Below are 24,470 nucleotides of genomic sequence, written 5' to 3'. Positions count from 1 at the left end.
CCAGAAATAAAAATACAAGCATAGTTGTGTTCGAATGCTGGATATAAACTGACTGTGGCATTTATGGCCAGCAAGATACTGAACTTATTTAGCTTGTTGAAACATGATCTAATCTAACAGCAGGTTGTTTATATTTATTCCTAGTATCATTTTAAGGCCATTTTTTAAATTAAAAAAAAGAATACTAAATTTTAAGTTAACTAGGAATTTTATGCTAAATACAAACAAAAACTTGAGTGTAACAAAAAAAATTGACAAGATGGAATTTTTTTTGTTTTCACATGGTTGAAATCTATAAGAAAATGTATAAAAATCCTATGCAGTTTTTTACTTGCAGACCTGTGTTATTTAAGCCAGTTTATTTTGTCAATTTATTTATAAACTATTCTTTTGATCACACAACAATATGTAATTTTAGCATTATTTTCATACTTATCAAATTATAATTAACACACACAGATGTTCTCTGTACAACAGACCTAAATTTTGTGTTATATGACATTTCTATTCAAAATGAAAATATTCCTTAATGGCAGATAGCCAATTGAAAAAATGCAATGACCCAAAATAAAGCATTTTTATTATCATACATGGTTTTCTGATTTAAGGACTGCTAAGTCCAATAACTCAACAAACTATATGTTGTATTTTGAAGTTTGGTTGTGTAATATGGATTTACTAGTTCTTAAAACTTGATCTCAATAAAATTGACTTGTGTTAAATCCAATACTCTTTTAGTTTAAACAAAGCCAACTATGTTTATCAGTATAATCTTCCTTATAATTCAATCTCAATTTTGTTACAAATTAGATTTAAAAAAAATTAATCTTTGTTATAAATATCAAAAATCACTTTATCCTGAATTTTGTTTCTTTTGTAGTAAAGCTGATTCACTTTTTCACCTCACTAAAATGTAAAGAAGTCCAAGAACTATTCCAGAAGAAGAAAGAAATATTCTGGATCTAGATATCTTCCAGACAAACTGTTATAAATGGTTAAGCAAAACTGTATTTCAATGTGTAAATTTTTTAAAGTTATCTTTAGTAAATTGGATCAGCATTAATCTTTCTCTTTCAAATATAATTTCATAAATTTATCTACTAATTGAAGTAATTTATCATCATTTTCTTACATCTAATGTTAAAGTTTACAGGTTCTATAAAACAAGTTAAATACAGTTATACAGGTATACCTCGACTTACGTCATTCCTGATTATACGTCATTTGTCAAAAAAGTATATGGAAAAATAAAAATCAAGTTTAAGTCATTTTATTCGACTTTACGTTCGTCCGCCACAAATATTGAAGTCGTAATATCACTAGAAAAGGGTTTAAAGCACATAAAATCATATTAAAATATATACATTTACAAGTATATACTGTATTTACAGTACATTCATTCGTAAATTTAGTAAATTACTATTCTGTATATAGTAAATCCTGTACTATATTAAAAACTAAAATTTGTTTGTAAAGTTAAAATAGATCCTTATTAACCATATATTATTAAAAAGGCATTAATAAATAAAATACAGAACCGGGAATGGTAATTTATGGTTTAGCCTAGTGACAAGTAGATTCGGAAACAAGTAAATTCGACTTATGTCGTTTATCAACTTACATCGCCTCTCCTGGAACCAATTACCGACGTAAGGCAAGGTATACCTGTATTACTGTATGTTAATTTAATTATGATTATTTTTCTTTTGTTTGTACTCTCACAGAATAGGAGGAATTCCCTTAGTCATTAAATTAATTGAATATAATTAGCTTTACTAAAGGAAGATATAGCCCCATCAATATATTAATCCAGGATTATAACAGGATGTAATGCTGATAAACAGGAGAGAGGGAAAAGTTGATAAAGATAACACCATTACTACTTCACATCTTTTATTTTATAGTTATATTTTGAATGATATAACACAGTGTTTCTCAATGGGGGCGATATCGCCCCATGTGGGCGTTTTTCCATGTTGAGGGGGCGATTAGTAACAATTTATATTTGGGGGGACAAAAAACAATTTTCTGGGCGATATAGTAAAACATTATATTGGGTCTACTGGAAAGATCTGTCCGTTTCAGTTACAACAAGTTTCAGCAACCATGCACATATTCATTTGATACATATTTGTCTCTCTCTTTTTATCACTGAATGTATACATACTGACCTAGCAAATGAACTAAAACAAAGATGATTCATGTTAGTATTAAGTGAGATGCGATCGTATACACATGGCTACTGATAAAGTTCATTTATGCCACTGTATTTTGTACAAATTCTAATAAGGAAGAAATGCTGCAGAAGCATGTAGAAATTTATTGAAAGTGTTTGGTGAAGGTATAGTTTCTGATAGAACATGCAGAAGATAATTTGAAAAATTTCAAATAGATGATTTCGACCTTTCTGATAAGCCACGCTCTGGGCCATCTTTGATCGACGACGATACTGTCAAGATCATGTTAGAGCAAAATCCTTTTTGACAACATCAGAGATTGAGGAAAAATTTGACTCAGCTCAACAAATCATTTCAAATCATATTCGGAAACTAGGATTGGTGTGGAAATATTCGAGATGGGTGCCACATGAGTTAAGTAAGAAGAATCTGAATGATCAAGTCATCATGTGCACATCTCTGCTTGCACAGAACAAAATCAAACCCTTCTTGGACTGGATGATAACTGGGGATGAAAAGTGGATTACCTATGAAAACATCGTAAGGAAAAGGGCATATTGTGAATCCGGAAAACCTGCCCCTCCACCTCTAAACCAAAGTTGAGCCTGAATAAGAGAATGTTGTGTATATGGTGGGACATTTGAGGACTAATACATTTTGAGCTGTTAAAACCGAACGAAAAGCTAAATTCGGAAAGGTACTGTCAGCAATTGGATAATTTAAAAACAGCACTCCAAGAAAAGAGGCCGGTGATGTTCAATAGGAAGGACATCATACTGCTTCATGATAATGCCAGGCCACATACTGCTTTGGGGACTCGTCAGAAACTCTCAGAGCTAGGCTGGGAAATTCTGTCACATCTACCATACTCCCCAGACCTAGCGCCCTCCGATTATCACTTGTTTCTGTCCTTACAAAATTTTTTGCAGGGCAAAAAATTCAAAAACGAAGAAAATATCAGACAAGCACTGGTTCAATTTTTTACCTCTAGGGATAAGGCATTTTTTAAAAATGGGATATACAAATTGCCATCATGCTGGCAAGAAGTCATAAATAATGATGGAAATTATATTATTCAATAAAGTTTATTCAAGGTACGAAAAATTTATTATTTTGTTTTATTCTAAAAATGGACAGAAGTTTCCAGTAGACCTAATATTAAGAATAATTAGATATTTTATTCGTTATATCGTATAATAATTAAACAAATAACATTATACTAGTCACTAGTCTATTCAATGCAGTACAAATTTGGTGTTAGCCTTGGCCCTCGGCATCGGAATTTTGAAGTGAAGGGGGCGACGACTCGTTAGAGGTTGAGAAACACTGATATAACAAAAGAACTGAAAAATTTTGACTTGATATTAAAAAGAGTACAACATATTTGATACCATGTTCTTTACTTACAGTTGAAGGAGTGCCATGTGATTACCATGTAAGTCTGCTTAAAGTATGAAGAACTTTTCTGAACAAACTCACTTTGATCAAGTAGAGCCACAATAACACAACTGGAAAAAATGGCATCCTGTTGGGTCCTCTTTAAAGTTGTGTTTTTGTCACAGGATGACAAGATGAGGATGCCAATAGAACTAATAACTTCCTTATAACACACATTGTCTGTCCATCCATTTAAAATCAGCTTTTAAATGCAGATACTATTATGTGAAAATTAAAAAAAAACTCAATCTCATCAGAAGTCAGGATATGTCAACTTCTGACCTGAGAAACTGATGCTTTCTCAGAATCAATCATGAAATCACATCACCTTTCCCTAATCTTTTAGTCACTTCTTTGAATCACTTTTATATGAATATGACAATTTAAATTTAATGAAATGATAATTTGTTGTATGTTTGCCAATCTGTGTCATGTGGTTTCTTGTATGATAGTGTAAATTAACCTTTAGGCAATATCTCATTTGTCAGCAAGTTCATTATACAAGTCAGCAATGTATAAAAAAATATTGTCAAACTAATACAGCAAGCTAGCCTTCACTTTTGCTGTTCAGTGTATACTTGTAGATGTTTAATTTTAAGTGATTGATTAGAAAAATAGAAGGAAAAAAGCCCTTAATCAGATTAATTGTTTGAGATTTTGAATAATTATAGTAATAATCAATTTTATTGTTATAATTTCTAAACTGAAATTTTTAGTATAAAATTAAAATGCTACTTGTAATTACATACTGTATTGTTTTGTAGTCAAAACATCTAGTACTGGCATTTGTATGTTTAATAAGTTTTTTTGCTATTACAAAATCTGGCATAAAGATTGCTTCTTTAACATTTTGGATCTTTTGCACTGCCATAAAAGGAAACATGAGGAACAATCTGAAGACATAGTAGTATATTCATGAATGTCCTTTGCACCTGTACTAGGAATTATGTCTTGCATAGTGGGAGCACTGTACTGTTCAACAATAAAGACAAGACTGAAGCCCTAACCAGTGGTTTTCAATACACTAATACGGAGGTTGTTACTAGAATTTATCATCAATGATATGATGCCAGTCTGTAGCAGTCACCAAATAAAGATGTTGATACTTCTTAATGTAGAAAATGTGGTTGCTGTATCTTCAAATTCTGTGTGTAGCATCTTTGTAATCCAAACGGTAATTTTGGTAGACGATCAAACAGCAATGGTTAGAAAAACGTTACGGTTTATTTAAAAGAACACTTTTTTGTTCTTTTAAACCGTAACGTTTTTCTAACCATTGCTGTTTGATCGTCTACCAAAATTACCGTTTGGATTACAAAGACGCTACACACAGAAAAAGATGTTGAAAATTTGCTAATGGGAGAATACATTCAGTACATGCAAACTTACCTCTGTTAGTTGCCTGCCAAAGGTACAGGAAGGGACAAGGTTCTGTGACAACACTTCCACTTGTCTCTGGATGGTAAACAAAGACACTGTTGCAGCTATTCATACTTATCAATCATATCTTTTGGTATTCTCTGGAGCCTTCAGGGCCTGGCCATCACATATGTGTGTCCTTGTAGTCAAGTAAGAACAGCCCAAATGGCAAACAACTCAGGCAATTCTTCGTTTTTTCTCCTTTCATTTTATTTTACCTTTTGTGATTTTAGGGGGAGTTTTAGTTCACCTAATCTTTTTACATGAAACAGGATCAGGCAATCCTTTGGGGGTGAATAGAGATTTTGATAAAATTCCATTCCATCCTTATTTTTCTTTAAAGGATGTGTATGGAGCTCTCAGCCTGATGACAATAGCCTTTCTTGAACTCTGTCAATTGTGCATAATTGTAATATCTTTGACTGCATCATAAAGGCATGCCTAGAGTTCAAAGCCCTCAAACAGCAAGTACAGTGAAAAGGGTTTAAGCTGGACTCTCAATAAGACAAAAACCTGTGATCATGAATTTTTTTCTAGTCTTGTATACAAATTAATGTATTACATGAGATCATGTAATTTTGTCTGTATATAAGGATATGTAAGGATATAAGCCAGAAACTGCTTAACAAGAATACTGAAACCAATTTTAAGCCCACAAAAGGTAAAACAATTTGAACAACTTGACACCTATGTGCGAATTCCAGCATATAATGAACAAATAAATTTTAATGTTCAAACGTTTTCAGCCGTTTTTCAGAGGCCCTCTTCAGGAAAGAATGCACAAAACAGAAAAAACAGTTCTATCATTTGAAAAGTTTGATTTTGTATCAAAGTTTCCTTCCATTTGTTTGGAACCATGTTTTTGTGCACTAAGAGATTCCTTTCTCACTAATACACCTGAAGTCCAGAGATTCCATTCCCAGATATTAGAACTTATGCATCTATTATGCTATTCTTCCTTTTTTTACTTTGATGGTCAAACTTACATCCAAAAAATGGGAGTACCGATGGGTAGCCCTATCTCGGGGATCTGTGCAAACTCGTCTTACGAAAATTTGAAGAAAGAGTCTTAGTAAACTTACAATCCAATATCCTTAGTTATACATGGTATGTGGATGATATTTTGATCATATGGAAAACCAAACCTGATACAGAGGAAGTGTTAAAAGTTTTTAACAACAATGGCTACAGACTAACACTGGAGTTAGAGCAGGAAAGTCACACAGAAGTTAATTACTTGGATATCAAGATTCGTATGGAAAATAAAAATATAACCACCACCATTTACCACAAACCAACGTGCATTCCCCTTTTTATACCTGCTAACTCAGTGGATCCTTGGCCTTTTAAGGTAGCAGCATTCCGAGCACTAGTCTCAAGGGCTTACTCCCATTGCTCTGAAACTTCCAATATAGGCCTATATAAAGAACTGAAATACATCAAGCATATAGCATCTGCACATGGGTACCACAAGTCCTTTATCAATAGGTTTGCTGCCAACCAGCAATCTAGGATAGCTATCACCAACACAAGGGTTATTGATGCAGAGCACAATCTAGTTGTTATATCATATGAACCATCCCTCCAACGAATTTATAATAGAATCACTAAGAATTTAAACTTGCATTTAACTTATAAGAGAAAACTAAACATTTTCCAGTTCTTATCTAACGCAAAAGACAAGTCCAATGACAAGAAAGCGCCAGGAGTGTACCACATTCCATTGCAGGACGAACTTTTCTATAGACGTATAACATACATCAGATCCACATACAGATCACTAGAGGCTAGAATACGGGACCACAAATACAATGTGTCCAAGGGGAGATATAATACTGCACTAGCCCAATATGCTACAGAAACCGTGGTTTCTCCTTGTTGGGATGAAGCTACTCTTTTATACAGGGCTTTTGACTGATACAACTTATGTTCGTTGGAGGCTCTTGAAATTTATATAGTAGACATGAAGGGAGTTTGCATTAACTCTCAACTATATTCCAGTTCCACAATCATGGAAGTATTATTTACAATGCCACAAAGCATAACGATAATTTTTTATGTATAATTATGCATTTATCTTTATGCAATGTAAATGAAAGCATTTCCTTTATCGAACATCATTTATATGTTAAAACATCAGGCTAACTTTTACAATGTCGTATATTATATTAATGAATTTATTTATGGCTTTATTTAAAAATAATTTAATTATATGGTGGACATTGGATGATAACATTAGACATAATGATCTTTGTATTGAACATCAGTTAAATTTTTAAAAATTGGAACACAGCTACATTTGAAAGCTCAATGCACAAACCGTTTTGTGCATTCTTTCCTGACGAGGGCCTCTGAAAGATAGCCAAAAACGTTTGAACATCAAAATTTATTTGTTTATTATATGCTGGAATTCGCACATAGGTGTCAAGTTGTTTGCTTAGTATACAGTTCCAGTTTGTGTGGAAGTTTTTTATGTATGATTTAAAACAATTTGTTTAAGACAGAAGCAAAGATAAATAACATACTAAAATCATGTACCTGATAACACCACCTGTGTATTCTACTTTTAGTCTTACCATTAAGGAAATAGTTTAAACAAAAAAATTGTCATTGTGTAGTGCAACTTTACAGTATCAGATATTATATTACTATAATTCAGAATAGAGATAACATTAGGTACAGTGATGAACACACTAAGTTTGAAGTCTAAAATTGAGTGCATAAACAACAAACAACAACATTCTGCAGTTCTACTAATACACAAGAGTTAAAAAACTTTGCATAAAATTTTGTTGTGACAAAACACAAGTTTATCAAATTCTATGGTTTGATTTGGTTTATTTGTATATGGCAAATAAGTATGCAGGCAATATGCTGAGGGGAGATGCCTCCTATGAGAACTTTCTAAGGAAACTAGCTGTAATTTAGGTGTTACAAACATGAAGAAAACATGGAAAACTCCACATAACCAGCCCATTGGCAAGGCACAAATGCATCACTAACAACCAGTATTTAGTGGTTTTATCCACTCTTCTATCGGTGAACCTTTAAACTAAAAATTTTTATATTTCATATATTTCAGTGATATATATTGAAGAAAATGAAAAAATAAGTCACTTTGCCAATTTCAAAACATTACCGCATTAGAACAGTCGTTTTTGTAAAAAATAATGCCTAGATGAGCATACATAATCCAAGAAGAGAAAGCACTTCCTGGACACAAGCCCATGAAGGATAGACTCACTCTTTTATTTTACGCTAATGCAAGTGATGACCTGAAAATCAAGCTACTTTTAGTCTACACTACTGAAAATTCTCATGCCTTTAGAGCAACAATGTGATAAAGTCCAAACTGCCTGTACAATGGAAAACAAATAGCAAGGCATAGATAACTCATACCTTCCTTATTCATGGATTGGCTCATAGAGGTGTGTGCTCCAACTGTCAAAAATTATCTTTAGCAAATGAATCTTTCTCTTAGATGTCTTCCTTCTCTTAATGGATAATGCCCAGCACATCCACCAAGTTTGGAGGAAGACCTGGATAGTGAGCATGACTTCATCAAGGTCAAATTCACCCAACACAACTCCATTACTGCAACCAATGGATTAGCAAGTGATTTTCAATTTTAAAAAGCTGTAAACAAGAAGCACTGTTCACCAAGTGTTTCCAGGTTACCAATAATACTGACTTAAACCTTAGAGGATTTTGGAAAGTGCATTTTAACATTCTGCATTATATCAACCTTATTGACAAAGCCTGAAGTGAGGTCTCTCACCACACTTTGCAATCAGCCTGGAGGAAACTTTGGCCAACTTGTGTTCCAGAGTGAAACTTTGTGGAATTTGAAGCAGAGAGCTCTCCTGATGTAGTGCATGAAATCATGTCCATTTGCAAGAGTTTGGGATTAGAGGTAGATGATGCAGATATGGAGGAGTTGATGAAGGACCATCAAAATGAACCAACCACAGAAAAGCTGGTTGCCTAGCAGGAATAACAGGTGAAAGTCTTACAAGAAGAGCATTCATCAGAGGAAGAGACGGTTAGGGAAAAAATCACCAGTGCTGAGATCAAGGAAATTTGCAGAAAATGGAATGATATGCAGTAATTTATTGAGAAGCACCACCCTAACAAAGTTGTGGTTAATAGGGTCATTAATTTAATGAATGACAATGCGATAACACGTTTTAGAAAAATTTTGATTAAAAGAGTAAGACAATCAACTTTAGACCATTTTCTTGTTTCCCATCAAAAGAGACTGCAACTCAAAGAATCTTCTGATGCAGTGCTATCCAATATTTTAATGGAAAGGTATTCCCCTTCCAAGCATTAAGCTCTGTACATCTCCACTCCTCTGCCACCAACTACAACAAACGAAGATATGTACAGTGCTATTTTATTAAATAAATTTTACATATTTGTTGCTGTAATGATAGATACGTTTTCCAATATTTTCATCAAAGAAAACCAATTTTACAAATAAAATTACAAGAATTTCTGAGGCTAGAACAGATAACTTGTATTTGCATTAATATCTACGGGAAAAATTGCTTCAGTTAATGAACAGAGTCACGGAACAGATTAAGTTCGTTAACCATACACTGTATGTATTAACTTTACATATTTGTTACATATTATGCATTAAAATCAAGAAAATAAGTTTAATACTTGAAATAAAAACTGCTTCTGTTTTATAGAGTTTTGTTTTCTGTTGTAGACAAAATTTACCATAGATACTTGAAACTTGTTCAAGCTGGAACAATATTTTGGACTTGACTGAGTCCAGTTTAGAAGGTTTGACTGTATACTATAAATTCTGAATATAGTGAGCCTTTAGAAGTCTTTGTAAGATACTGAAATTGTGATTTTAAGAAACTCTGGTGATATTAGTTGTGGTTGGATTGCATGCCAATTAATCATTTACATACCTATTTGATACAGCAGTTTGCCAAATTTTGCAGTAATATACAAACACAGGTAGAATTGCACTACTTCTTTTTCTTTAGTGAAGGAGTGTAATTTAAAATGAATTATAGCACTTTTTCATTTGAAATATTTATACAGTAGAGCATCGATTATCCAAATCAATTGGGGACTGGGGTTGTTCGGAAGATCGATGTTTCGGATAAATGATTATGTACGAAAAAATATATTAATTTATCCCATCTTGACATTTTTCTCCGTTGCATGTCGCTTTGCGTTAAATTTTTGTCGATGTTAAGCCTAACGAAGACTATTGTATCATTAAAAATTATTTTTTTATTTTGTACGAACAAAATAAAAAATAAGTTTATTTAGTATCAAAAACTTAAAATATTTGAGTAGCCCAAGACAGCCAAAGATTGCAGTGCCACAGCACTGAAGAAAATTTAAATTTGCCAACTGGAATTCTTTCGGATGATTGACTTTCGGATAATCGACGCTCTACTGTATAAACAGGTTATTTTAATTTTGTATAATTTATAAGCAAATCTCATGTGGGGCTGAAGTCCCCATTGAGTGCCTCCAGATGGCAGATTGGGGAATGACTCTCATTTATGGGTGATACTGGGTGAATGAAATACTCAGAGCAGACCACAACTGGCAACCAGCATCTCTTCTCTCTGTTTTGTGATTGGCTGGTAGAGGTACTCCTTTTGTCTCTAATGAGGTGGTCCATTAGTTATGGTCACTGACATAAGGATCAGGCAGGCAATGAGAAACCGCCTGATTACTTTCCCATGAGAGTATTATGATGATGATGAGCAACGATGGTATCAATGTTATACATGGTGATCCGGTCAGCAACTAGTGCCAAACTGATTCTGGGTCATTTGATGTAAAATGGGTTACTGGGTGTGTGGATGTAGGCAACCAGGCTCCTCAGGCAAATTATGCATCTGGAAGAAATTTAAAATTATAGCTAAGGAAAAATTTATTCTTAGGTACTTGGAATGTGAGAGACCTTTTACAAACTGGAAAACTGTACATAGTAGAAAGAGAACTTAATTGTGAGAATATATCAGTTTGTGGCATTTCTGAAACACATTGGAAAGAGAACAGCCATTTTGATACAATTGACCACACGATATTTGTTTCAGGTACAACCAAAAATGGACATAATGGAATAGCCTTTGTTGTCGACAAACGCCTAATAAAATTTGTTGAAGGCTATGAACCTATCAATGACTGCATAATTAAAATTACAATATCTTCCAGATCAGTAAGACTTCATGTTATTCAGATTTATATGCCCACTTCAGCTGCTTCTGACAATGAGGTGGACACAATGTACACACAAATTGAAAATATCATTGAAAAAATACTGCAGAAGGAAATATTGATAATAATGGGAGATTTTAATGCCAAGGTAAGTAATGCAGATAATGATGATACATTCTAGGGCATTTTGAGTTGACTTGGACTGGGGACTAGAAATGGAGAGGAAATAGACTTGTGCCTTACGTCTGTTCTTGCCCCCCCCCCTTTCGCCACCTTTCGCTGGTGGGTCTAACTCGGTGGAGAGGAGTTATGTAATTCAGGGGTGTGTGACTGAGGGGTGAGTGTTTTATGGACGGGGTGTGTCTCAGGGAGAGGGGTGAAGAGAAGTGGAGAGTGGAGAAAACGGGAGATGAGTAAGGACAGTGGAGTGAAGTGCGGGAAGGAACATATAGAGCCTGTGCAAGCAAGTCCGTAGAGATTTTTAGAACTTTGGAACTTTTCCCTACCCGGAGTGGAAGAGAAGAAAAGATCGTCGAAGCCTCATTTATGTCGGTATGTTTCCATGTATTCTTGTTACGTCAGCTTGAGCAATTTATTGTCGGGAGATTTTTGTTATTGATTCGCGATATACTAGATTTGTCTGACTCTGTATTCTTGTGTCTCATCTTTATCTTGGGAGTACTGTATCCTCCCAAGTATATTAAAGAAATATTGTTATAGAATTCAATGGTTGTCTTGTCTAGTCCCTATTGAGTCCAATGGATTCCCCTTAATAAGCGTTTGTTTCCACCAAGCACACTTGTTATAAATTTATCCCCTGGTTGAGCACTTATATTTTATCATGTTGATTCATTCACACGATATTTTGTACCCCCACAGACTTTTACAGTTTGCAAACAACAACAGTCTTTCAATAACTAACACCATGTATAAACACCATTATTGATGTTTCTCTACCTGGTGAATACCAACAGGTGAATACAAAAATCAAATTGATTACATGTTAATACGAAGAAGATGGAGATCATCAATAAATAATGTCATAGCAAGACCTGAAGCATTCTCTAACTCTGATCACAAGCTATTAAAGGTGGATTAACACTAAAACGCCAAACCACAAAAAAACTCAAAGATCAACCCAAGAATTGAGACTCCAGGTAGTTCAATCTTGCAACAAACTCTCCAAAATTTCAGACCTCCATCTGTTACAGACAGCCTAGATGATTTATGGATACAAACAAGGAACTGGATTTTAACTGGAGTACATTAATGCACCACTCAAAACTGGCCACAGAAAAAGAAACATTGGATGACAAATAGCACCCTTGAGTTATTAGATGAAAGGAAAAAAATTATTAACCTCAACAACTGCTGATGATGATGATAAGATGAAAGAGCTAAACAAAAAAATTAAAAAGGCTTGTAAGAAATAAATAAATAAAATACTTTCTTACTTGAACTACACTATATAAATAAAATCAAAACCTTTAAATAATCCAGCAAATCACATCAGACTTCCATTGGATTGTCACAGTTTGTTGCCAAAATTGAAGAGTTTATGCCTCAATAAGGCTATCAGATGTACTAGATGCCTGTATTATAGATTATTGCACCTTCTCATAAAGTTGGAAAATGATCTTTATAAGGAGAACCAAGCTCTTTTGAAGGAAGTTAATAGCAGGGTGATTGCATTATCTTACTCTTTAGAGAATAGACTGAAACGCAAGTATATTAAAAAGCTAAAATGGCTGTTCAAGTGCCAGAATATTAAACCGAGGGTAAGAAAAACAGTGTTGTTAACTGCTTGGGACAATATTTCTCCTCCGCAATGCTTGTTGAATGCTTTGGAATACGGTCCTTGTTTTGCTCCTACGCCGATAATACGCTCTGAGGACATCATACTGAATATTGAGATGCTTATAAAGAACATGAGCTTAACTATGCAGGATTACTGTAGATGGAAAATGAGATTCCAAGCCGAAAATGAGAAACGAAACAACAAAAACGCATTACATTTCCAAAGATGTATAAAAGAAACCAGAGAATGGCTCAGAAGGAACGATGTTGTACTCTTAAAAGCGGACAAAACAAAGGGTATGGTGCTCATTAAGAGGGATTCATATAGAAAGAAATTGCATGAATACATTAGTAATACAGAGTCTCTTATTGCACCAAATAATTTTTTAGAAGCTTTGCAACAAAGAGTGAGGAGATTTATGCTAACTCCCTTGGCGTGTCTTCTAGACATGGAGAGAGCTGTTATGCAGACCCCAAGAACACCAAGAATTTTCGCATTCGGAAAAATGCATAAACCAGGAACACAATTATGCCCAGTTGTGGAGAAGTGTAATGCACCTACATTCAAGATAGAGAAACAACTGGTTAAGTTTATACGAAAAAATATGCAAGACTCACCTTTTTCGGTAAAGAATTCGGTGGAGGTACTCAGAAGGTTGGAGAATGTTATGCTTATGGATAATGAATGGATGACGGTATTGGATTACAAAGCTCTGTACCCGTCAATTAAACTACCTCCCTGCTTTTGCACTCTCAGAGACTTTTTGTTAGCAAAAATTAGCAATTCGATGAAATACCACATGCAGATCTTGGAGTTGGCAGATTTAATTTGCCACACATCTTTCTTCCAATTTGAAGATAAAACTTACTTGCAGGCACGGGGCGTACCGATGGGTAGCCCCATGTCAGCTATACTCTGCGAATTAGTGTTGCGTAAACTCGAAAACGATATACTCCCCTCATTCCAGGAAGACATATTGGCTTACGCAAGATATGTGGATGATATCTTTATTTTATGGAAGGATAATCGCATGGTTAACCAATTTATAGATCTGATCAACGACAACCCATATGGATTAACCCTGGAACTAGAGCAGGAAAGTGGAAACAATGTTAATTTTTTGGATTTATCTATAACTTGCAAAGACGGGGAAATCAGAACAGACATATACTGGAAACCCACTTATCTTCCTATCGTCATTCCTTCGCAGACCCTGAGTATATAAAAATCGCCGTTTTTCGTTCATGGATAATGAGGGCACACACGCATTGCACCAGCATCTGCGACACGTACAAAGAATTGGATTATATACGAAACGTAGCGATACAGCAGGGATACCGTAGAGAAAGAATAGATGCTCTCATTGCGAATTGTCGGAAGCGCCACCCCTCTCAGGGAGGGAATCAGCGTAAAGAAAGAGTCGTGCTTAATTACATACCGTTCCTCAAAGGAATGGTTAAAAAAATTACCAGAGATAAGAACATACAGATAGTTTACAAGCGTAATCCCACCGTATACAGGCTCTTAAGGAACGATAAAGGCAGTTACGAACGCAACACGATGGCAGGGGTATACTCAATACCGTTAAAAGACCGTAGATTTAATTCTAATTTGGTATACATAGGAGCAACCATGAGAAACTTAAAGAAAAGAATTGCTGAACATAAGCACTCGGTAAATAAAAACGTAGACTCTACGGTGCTTGCTGCCTTTGCCAAGCAACAGAATATCGAGGTCTTTTGGGATCGGGCGTCGATCATTAAAGCTACAAGATCCAGGCAGGCCATAAAACATCTGGAAAAACTAGAAATTCACAAGGCGCAGTTGCACACAAACTGTATTAATCATAGGGATGCTGACGGATTGTCATCGGCATGGAAATCCTTCTACGATGAGTTGACGTAGTTTATGTAAGCGGGAAGAATAATTAAGATAATTTTTACTGAATGTATATATTTTATTTTATTTCTTTGTTTCGATTTAATTAACTTGTATAATTTTTGCAATTATTTAAACTTGGTAAATGTTAACGTACATTTATGTAACCGCTTTTTGAATTTTGTTTTACGTAATTTCGAATTCTTCGTTCGATTCAAAATGATAACTGAGGATGATCACTTAAAGCGTGTGAAAGCGTTTTTAAGATATTAAAAAACGATTTGCTGGATTATTTAAAGGTTTTGATTTTAGGCTTGTAAGAAAGACAAAAATGATTATATCAACAGAATAAGCAATGAAATAGAATTCCATGAAAATAATAATTGGACTTGTGACTTATATGATAAAGTTAGATATCTAGCAAGAGAGTTCAAACCATGCACACAAATAATAAAAATGATGAAATCATAACTGATACAGAGGGGATTGCGGATATTTGGAGAAAATACTGCGAGAAACTTTATAAAGACACAGGACAAAAAAAAAAATGATAATCAACTTCAGAATGGATGGACAAGGGAAATTGAACCATCGATTCTTAAATCAGAGGTAGAAAAAGCCATAAGTACATTAAGAAATCACAAAGCTCTTGAACCTGACAATATAACATAACCTCCAAACTTTTTAAAAGCAATGGGAAAATTGAGTGTTGATATATTTCATAAAATCTGTTCCTTAATTTGGAAATTGAAGAGATGGCCAGAAGATTGGTGTATATCCACATTTATTCCAATTTATAAAAAAAAGGTGCACCAACTTATTGTAGTAATTATAGAACTATCAGTCTAATCAATCATGCCAGTAAAGTAATAGAGTAGAGCCTTGATTATCCGACCCAATTAGGGACTGGGGATAATTGAAAAGTCAGATAATTGGGTCAGATAATTAGGGTCAGATAATTGAAAAGTCGGATAACCGAAAAGTATAAAAAAATCCATTAGTGTAGTATATTATTATATCTCATGTAATTAGTATATTAGTATATCACTATTAATCTACTTCATGTTGAATTTTCATCGATATTAAGCCTAACAAAAATTTTTAAAATAATAATCGTTGCTATTATATCGTTAAAAATTAGAAAATTAAGGCTCGTTTAAATACTGGCTCCCTTTCATAGTCAAATGAGTGTTGCCAGCTAAAACACGTAAAAATAATATTAAAGTAGCCATGACATAGCTAAATATTGTAGCGCCACATCACTAGCGGACATTTGAAATTTGCCGACTAGGACGGTCGGTTAACTGAGGTGTCGGTTAATCGAGGCTCTACTGTACTCTAAATAATTAATAACCATTTGAAATCCTTCCTATTACCTGAAATAGATGAAGAACAAGTGATAACGGAACCCGTAAACAAATCTTGAACATCTGACAAATTAAATTATTACAAAAGTTGCTTCTAGCCCTTGATATAATAATATCAATTAAATTAAATTATCCACAACCATGAGGCAGATAATAGTGAGGGCTTATCAGACCAAATGATGGGCACAAACACTCAGAGATCAAAGTGAAAACAATATAATAAACTCAAAAAGTTACTACATAAGTGTGAAAACGAAAACCCAAAATGCGTTTTGGACTATTTCCTAATAGAAAACAGTCCCTCATCAGTTGGTATTAAAGGTAATGACATAATAGAATTATACAAGGTAACGGTCAACTTAAAACTAAGCCTAAAGTTATACAATATATAAGTAAGCATCATCAGTAGGTAATATCTAAAGTAGGTGGTATATTAAAAATTATACAAAGTAAGGTAAACTTAAAAACTATGCCTAAAACTATGCAATATAAAGGTGAAGATGCCAATATAACAGTATGAGCAGTAGGCAATATCAGTGTAAACAGGTGTAATAAATCTTCATGACTTTGATTGGTGGGATGACATATAGGGTGCTGATACAAAACAGTTATAAGTTAGACAATAATTAGCTAACACTAATGGACTAAGTTATACAGGCAGGTAATGTACATACCAAAAAAAGGTAAGATGACAGAGTAGCAGGTGCCAGCTTACAACAAGGTGCTGGGAGTGATAGTGAGGGAGGTGTGTTTCAGTCCACATCTGGTGTACAAGTGGTGACAACATGTGATACAATTACAAATTCTTAACGGTTTTAACAGTACATGTGGACATTACAACACAAAGATATTTAGTTTTTTAAAAGATATAATTATACCATCCTTTGTCAATTTTAACACCTAAGTTATCATTAATTCTATTAACATTATCAATTTTTAAAATCTCTATGTGCTCAAGATATTTACGTTTATAAGTGTTGGTTTCAAATTTTATTGCTTTTATTGTACTTTTATTAATTTCACGACCATATAGGTTGAAGTGTTTGGCAACTGCAAAGTATTCAGAATTGTATTTGATGGCGTTTGTGTTCTTTTATACGAACATTGAGACATCTTTTTGTTTCACCTACATAGGTCATAGGGTTATTACAGCTACAGTTAAACATGTATATCACATTGCTTTTTTTAAGGATATTAACCATATTGTTTGGGTGGTTTGGTTGGATGTATTTTTGGGTTTTATTACAAAGGTCAGGGACTAAATTAATGTTGGTACTGTTTAAGACCATTTTAATTTTAATTTTAAGACCATCATTTGGTCTGTAAGCCCTCACTATTATCTGCCTCACGGTTGTGGATAATTTAATTTAATTGATCTGACAAATTATTGAAAAGGCCTATGACTTTAATGCCAAAGCTTACCTTTGTAGACTATGCTAAAGCCTTTGACTGTGTAAAATGGCATAAATTATGGCCTGCTCTTCAGAATATGGGATCTTATCTCGATAATCAAAAATTTATACAACAACTCTGCAAGAGTTGTATAAATTTAAGTTCAGTCTGACACCACTGGATATACGTCACTCTCGTCTAAGTTTGACTATAAATGTAAATTCTTCTTCATGGAAAGATAAGACATCCCTTCAAAATAAGACCTAGCGCACCTTTCAGGGCAAAAATTAATATAAGACACTGTCTTATTATCGGGGAAACACGGTACCTGTGATACAATTTATATAATTGTAGTAAATTACAAGCACTATTACTTATAATTGAACAATATTTATAAATTTATTTCATATTATTCAAAAAGTTTAACAGAATTTCAAATATTCTAAAATTTTTGACTAAGTAGAAATCATTCACTTAAGTGAAAAATTATGACTAACACTTTATTTATAAATTAATATTTTTAGATAAAAGTATAGCTAAAGGCTAGGCTAAATATCCCCTTATTCAGCTTTTTCATAATTTTATTATTTTACCTAGTTATTGTCATTGAAGGGTTGGTACTTTGTGATTGAGTTAAATTATTCTAAACTTTTTGAACTGACTGTACACAAGCTATCATGCCAATTTCGTTTCTTAATCTTTACCCCATCTTGCAATATATGCCAACACACTAGCCCACAATTTCCTCCTTTCTTTTTTACATTTTTTGGGTTCAGGAGTCTCAAAACATTGAGATTTGCAAAAACCCAAAGAACCAAATTTGACATGATTCCAAATATTTTTCCTTGTTGTGTGTACATAACAGTTGGGAAAATAAAAAATTACTGCTGGTATATATATGGATGCAGGAGGCACCTCATAGGAATAAGACAAGTTCAAATTTACAGTAATATGAGATTTATTACTTTAACCAGGGAATGCTGTTCAAACAAATTAATGTCATAAATTATTCATGTTTTTGTAAAATTAATCACATTCACCAAAACTGTTGATTGTTATGCAAAATATCCAGTGATTATGCATAATCACCAGATTTATCAATTTAACTGTAACCCATACATAAATATACATGCATTTATGTATGCTTAGATAGTTTTTCTTTCCAGCATGACTATACTTCATTTCTTCTATTTTTCTATTGTAAAATTTAACATTCCAATAAATCCTAATTTTAACAAAATAAGTCTATCTCCAAATTTATTTCTTTGGGCAAAAATAAAGCCATTTAGAACACACATTTATAGAAATAATATGTTTCATTCCATATTTTATTTAATCTATATGTCATAAAAATAAATTTATTCATCTTTTTGAATCTTTCAGAAATTAAAAACAGAATAAATAAAAGATTTCACTTATAAAAATTATTGCAAAAAGCAGCAGTATATGCTGTCTCACTAGGCTGATTTTGCTTTCAACACTACTATGTTCTTGTGGTTGTGAGAGAATTGAAGACATAAGTGGATGAAAGTGTTATATTACAAATCATTGAAAACTTGATTGTTCTGCAAGGATGAAGGTGTAATGATCCATCTCACATACCATCATGAAATATCTCAGAAATTAAATGACACTCACTACGTGACACAGAATATTCTCTACAACCCACTATTTTATAGAAATATTTACATCGGAATAATTATATAACAAAAATTTAAACATCAATTCACTCAAAATTTTCAATTTGTCATGTAATATTGTCATCCATTCATGTCTTCAGTTGTAATTAAAAAAACTAATGGGAGTTTTGTGTCCATTTTACTTAATCCATAATTATAATTTGTGAATATGTGCAAATCAGATCTTTTTGAAATATATTTATTATTATTATTTTAATGATATATTATTATTGCAATATCAATTTGCAAATGTATGTAATGAAGTAAATATCTAATTTGAATTGTTTGAAAATTTGATTCTCAAAAAATTTTAGGTCATTAAGATTATGAAAGTAAAGTAAATATTTAATTTCAGTTTCACCAACACCTAATTTTGCTGAGCTTAAAATTCTTTTATTTTTACAAATGTTTTCAACCTATTTAATATAGGATGATGGCCTATATTAAATAGGTTGAAAACATTTGTAAAATTTGTGAATTTATATATATAGAAAATCCATGTAATTATTCTCTAGGAAAAAATTTTATTTTTATTTATTTTATTGAACATTTTTGACTCAGTTTTTGTAACTCCATTCTCATAAGTCAACATATAATACAGTAGAACCTCGGTATACGACCTTAATCCGTTCCTGATGTTTGGACTTATACCGAATAGGACGTATACCAAACCAACCTTTCCCATAAGAAGTAACGTAAAAATGATTAATCCGTTCTCATGTGAAAAAAAATGGCTGACTTTAAACACCTCGCTTTCCTGGCTAGTTCCTGCTTGATTTTTCATTATCTTTTTAGCTTTCTTGCAAATAATTGCATCTAATATGCTGTCTCCAGCACACTGTTTTTCAGTTATCCAAAGCAAAAGCAATTTCTCAACATGATCTAATGTCTTCGATCTCTGTTTAGAAATTGATTTAACTGCTTTCGCAACATTAGCAGATTTAATAATGTCTTTATTTTTCATGATTGTCGATATCATCGTTCTCAGAATACGGTATGCAACAGTTAAAATCTTGAACACGCATGCCACCTTCATATTTCTCAACAATTTCTTTTATCAGTTCCATTGTGATCCTAGTCATTTTTTAGTTTTCTGTTGCTTTTCATTTGCCTTTTTGCAATTCATGATTAATAAAAATAATAAAATTTTACTTACACATTAAAATCAGAAGAAATTTAACAAAGTTATAAACCGTTGCACTGCGAACGTCTAGTCTGGTGTAGTACACCAATAGTGCTACTTGTTCATAGATGGCGCGTATAATTAAGTCGTATACTGAATAAAAGTCGTATACCAAGCAAAATTTGTTTCGTCCAACAGGACGTACTCTAAAACAGACGTATACCGAGGTACCACTGTATTCCTATTATAACTGTTATCTATACACAGGTATCTGAAATATAAAAGTTAGTTTTTTAAACAAATTTCTAGAATTTTTCTTTCTATTAATTTTTCAAATTTTAGTAACTTTAATTAACAATATCATTTACTTGTAGGAAATAACTAATAAAAATCATATGAAACAATATAAACATTGCTACATTGATAACATGTTTCAGGCTTCTATCTTGCTATCTGTACCTGTACGTTACATTTTAAATTATGTAACTAAACATTGTCATTTTAACACAAATTGCATAACAGATAAATATTCAGGGCAAAAATTAATATAAGACACTGTCTTATTATCGNATGCTTATATTATAATAAATCATACCATAGATTTTAAACTTGTCTTTGAAAAGTTTAAAAATTCTGATAAGTTTCCAGACTACCCCTAGGATTAAATGTTATATATTGAATTATTGAAACTGATCTTCATTTATTATTTTTAGTAATCAAATATTATGTACATATACATATAAACAATCTTTTTTTTAAAATTGGTTAATAAAAATAAAAAATTTTTTATTGATCTAACATAGTCAAAATTCTAAAAAAGTAAATTATTAATTGGAACATACTATTCAATTAAAAATTTTAATTAAAGAAATTTTATTCTGTGATAATAGTTTCTTCCAACTGATGCATCTAAATGAACAAATTTCTTCTATAGTTCAAACTAGCTTTTAATATGATTAATAAAAATTATCTTTATGAACATTTTACAATTTTAATGGTCTTTAAAGCATAAATAACTGTTCTTTACTGAATTATTATTTTCACAATAAAAGTATGTTTTGTATTACAGCTGAATTTCTAATTGTGCAATTAATAATAATTTGCTGCCAGTTGGAAGAATGTAGCACTTTTATTTTGATACGTTCTATTTGTGAAAGTAGAAGTTTAGTTTTAAAGTTTTGAAATAGTTTTGATTCATTAAGAAATTGGTATCTCTAATATGAAATTCATTTCATTAGTCTGAAAAATATGAATATATAAAAAAGTAATAAAAAATACACACGTTTAATAATATAATATACTATTGTGTGTGTATACACACACACACAATAGAGCATAATATATAAACTGAAAGAGAATCATGCAAATTTGTGAAATTTATATATGTTTTAATTTCTGCAAGAAATAAATAAGATTTTATTTAGGGCATTTTTTAGGGCATCTATAAGCTATAAATAAACAAAGCACTTTATGCAGAAATATAACCTTAAAAAATGTAGATTCATAGAATTAGTCTAAATATTTTTAAAATAAATATTAAATATTATATGAAATATATAATAAAGTACTGAATAAATTATGAACTTATCTATTGTTAGTAACATTTAAAATAGGTATTGGAAATAAAAAAAATTCAATGGTCTAAATTATTTTAAAATAAAAAAATAAAATATAACATTTCATTTCCAAAATTTGATAATACAATTTAAATCTGTAAATTTATTTAATTATATATTCAATATTCTTTCACTTGAAATCAATCACCATTTATATGTTCAAAAAAATGTATGTAAAAAATTGTTTTTGTTGCTCAAACATTTAAAATAATAAGGTCATATTCACACCTCATTGTTTATTATTTAATAAATAATGATGATATAAAATAATGCCTGTTTATAAGATTAATAATCTTTACAGATACAAAATTAAAAACATAACTGTATATATTAATTATAGTTTCTGTTTTAATTTATCTATCTTATAATCAGTAACATTTTTATCATAAAACATTCTGTTAATTCTTTAATTATTACATTTTCTCTGGAAAATTAACAAATCAAAAATATCATTTCCTTTGAAGGAAGACGTTCAAAGATATAAGTAATTTCTCAATAATAAAGTTATTGCAATTCGGAGATAATTATTGCTGATATGTTTCATTAATAGAATTTGATAACAAAATTTACATAATATGTATTAATTTTCTCAAGTATCGAATTAAATAATTTTTATATAATTTCATAATATTTATTTTTATTTCCACATAAATCTAGCTGCATTTGATACATAAAATGACTCACTAAATAGCATTGAATAATTGCACAAAAAGAAAAATTTCTTAATTACATAAAAGGTATGTAATAGAAGAATGCTATTGCAACTGTAAGATCAAGTCAAAACAGACAGTAATCATATAAATGTCATAATAAAATAATCAAGCAACTTTATCTAAACTGAAAAACAAGCAAGTAGTAGTTACTTTTAGGTATTTCCTCTTTATAACATTTTATAATAATCTAAAAGTAACTTCTACTGAAAAAAAATAATAATATAATGTGCAAATATTTTATGAAATTTATAAAATTACTCAGTTATTATTTTAACACATCTCTCATTCTCATTATAAAATGGCTAAAAGACTAATTTAGACAAGAGAAAAATTTTTAGGCAATTAAATACACTACAAAATTTCTACTTCATATAGAATTGAAGTAAGTAATTTTAAAACAAAAAACTTTTAAATTATATAAGTTTAAATGGAATTTTTTGATATTATCTATTCCCCAACACTTTATAAAGAGTATTTCGTTGTAATTAACTTTGTTAATTATTTGTAAACATTAGGAAACGAATTTTAAATTGCCGTTATTTTCTCCGACGAAATATGTCTGGCTGCAAAGCTACATAACTAGGCTTAAAGTCAATCGATATCTCTCAAACGGATAATAATACATTCGCTATTTAAAGTCGAATTTAGAAAAAAAAGCCAGTGTAAAAATATCGTCCTTACCCAGCATAACAATCTTAGGATAACTTGTGGTCTCTGGATAAAAGCGAAGGGATCGAATGGAGCCCCAGCTTTTCCTGCTCCGTAAGCCCCACCGTTCATATTGGAAACACCGCACGGAATCATGGGATGATGGGATGATGGGAGGAGTGACGTCAGGCATGGACAGACCAAGCGAAACAAACACTTTCAATTTTAACTGAATATCTTACTTACATTTTTTAATTTTAAAATATCATTCTCCATTTCATTCCGTATATTCTGTTTAAAGAAATATATATATTACTTTCCGTAATGCGCCAACGCAATCAATATAATATAATCACTTTATTTTTCTGTTCTAAAAGATCACTCATCCAGGTTAAAAACTGAAGGGTTGCAATAGATAATGAAGAAAATAATGTATTTGTTGGAAAATATCCTGCAAAATGTTAGGGATTTCGTAATACAGAAATTAATCTCCAATTTCTATAAAATTGGTATTAAAGCTAATTAAAAATTTCGACATAATTCATTTATATTGTTGATGTGGGTCAATAATTATTTTTAAAATAGTTTAATTATAGATCTACTGTTTGTCAGTATAAATATAAATCTATTGTAATAAATAACAAATTGAAATCGTAATGGAGATAAATAAAAATTATTAAAATAAATTTATATAACAAATATTTTAGAAATTTTGGTTTATTATAATAAAAAACTTATCATTATTCAATCTGAAAAAAATTGGCTGTTGGTTTAACCTTGGTTGTTTGTTCGGTTTTTATTTTTTAAATAGGCATTGGATTAAGGATTTTTTTATTTATTTACTCTTTCCGCCCTGTGGACATTATTAAGAAGGCCTCTTATTGCAGGCCCATTATGAGTTCGGCAAGGCTCACAATAGGACGACCGGGTGGTGAGGGATGGGGCCCGACATATCCGAACGGACCACCCCCCGAAAAGCTCTTGGGGATTCCTTGACCCGTCCGGATTCGACTCCGGATCCC

General features: G+C 31.9%; 1 protein-coding gene across 1 annotated transcript in view; it reads right to left on the bottom strand.

The window, feature by feature from the left end:
* Nucleotides 1-23,602, bottom strand: part of LOC111640855 (synaptogyrin-like) — a 42,867-nt gene extending 19,265 nt beyond the window's left edge. The window contains exon 1 of the mRNA XM_023386928.1: nucleotides 23,482-23,602. Within this exon, the coding sequence (XP_023242696.1) occupies nucleotides 23,482-23,580 (99 nt within the window). The 5' untranslated portion in view covers nucleotides 23,581-23,602. The remainder of the gene's footprint in view (nucleotides 1-23,481) is intronic.
* Between the last annotated feature and the right edge of the window lie 868 nt (nucleotides 23,603-24,470).

This window comes from Centruroides sculpturatus, unplaced genomic scaffold (genome assembly GCF_000671375.1).
Source record: "Centruroides sculpturatus isolate CEXI.00-Female unplaced genomic scaffold, Cexi_2.0 scaffold1273, whole genome shotgun sequence".
Taxonomy (NCBI): domain Eukaryota; kingdom Metazoa; phylum Arthropoda; class Arachnida; order Scorpiones; family Buthidae; genus Centruroides; species Centruroides sculpturatus.
Note: the sequence above shows the minus strand (reverse complement) of the source record. Positions and strands in the feature narration are given on the sequence as shown.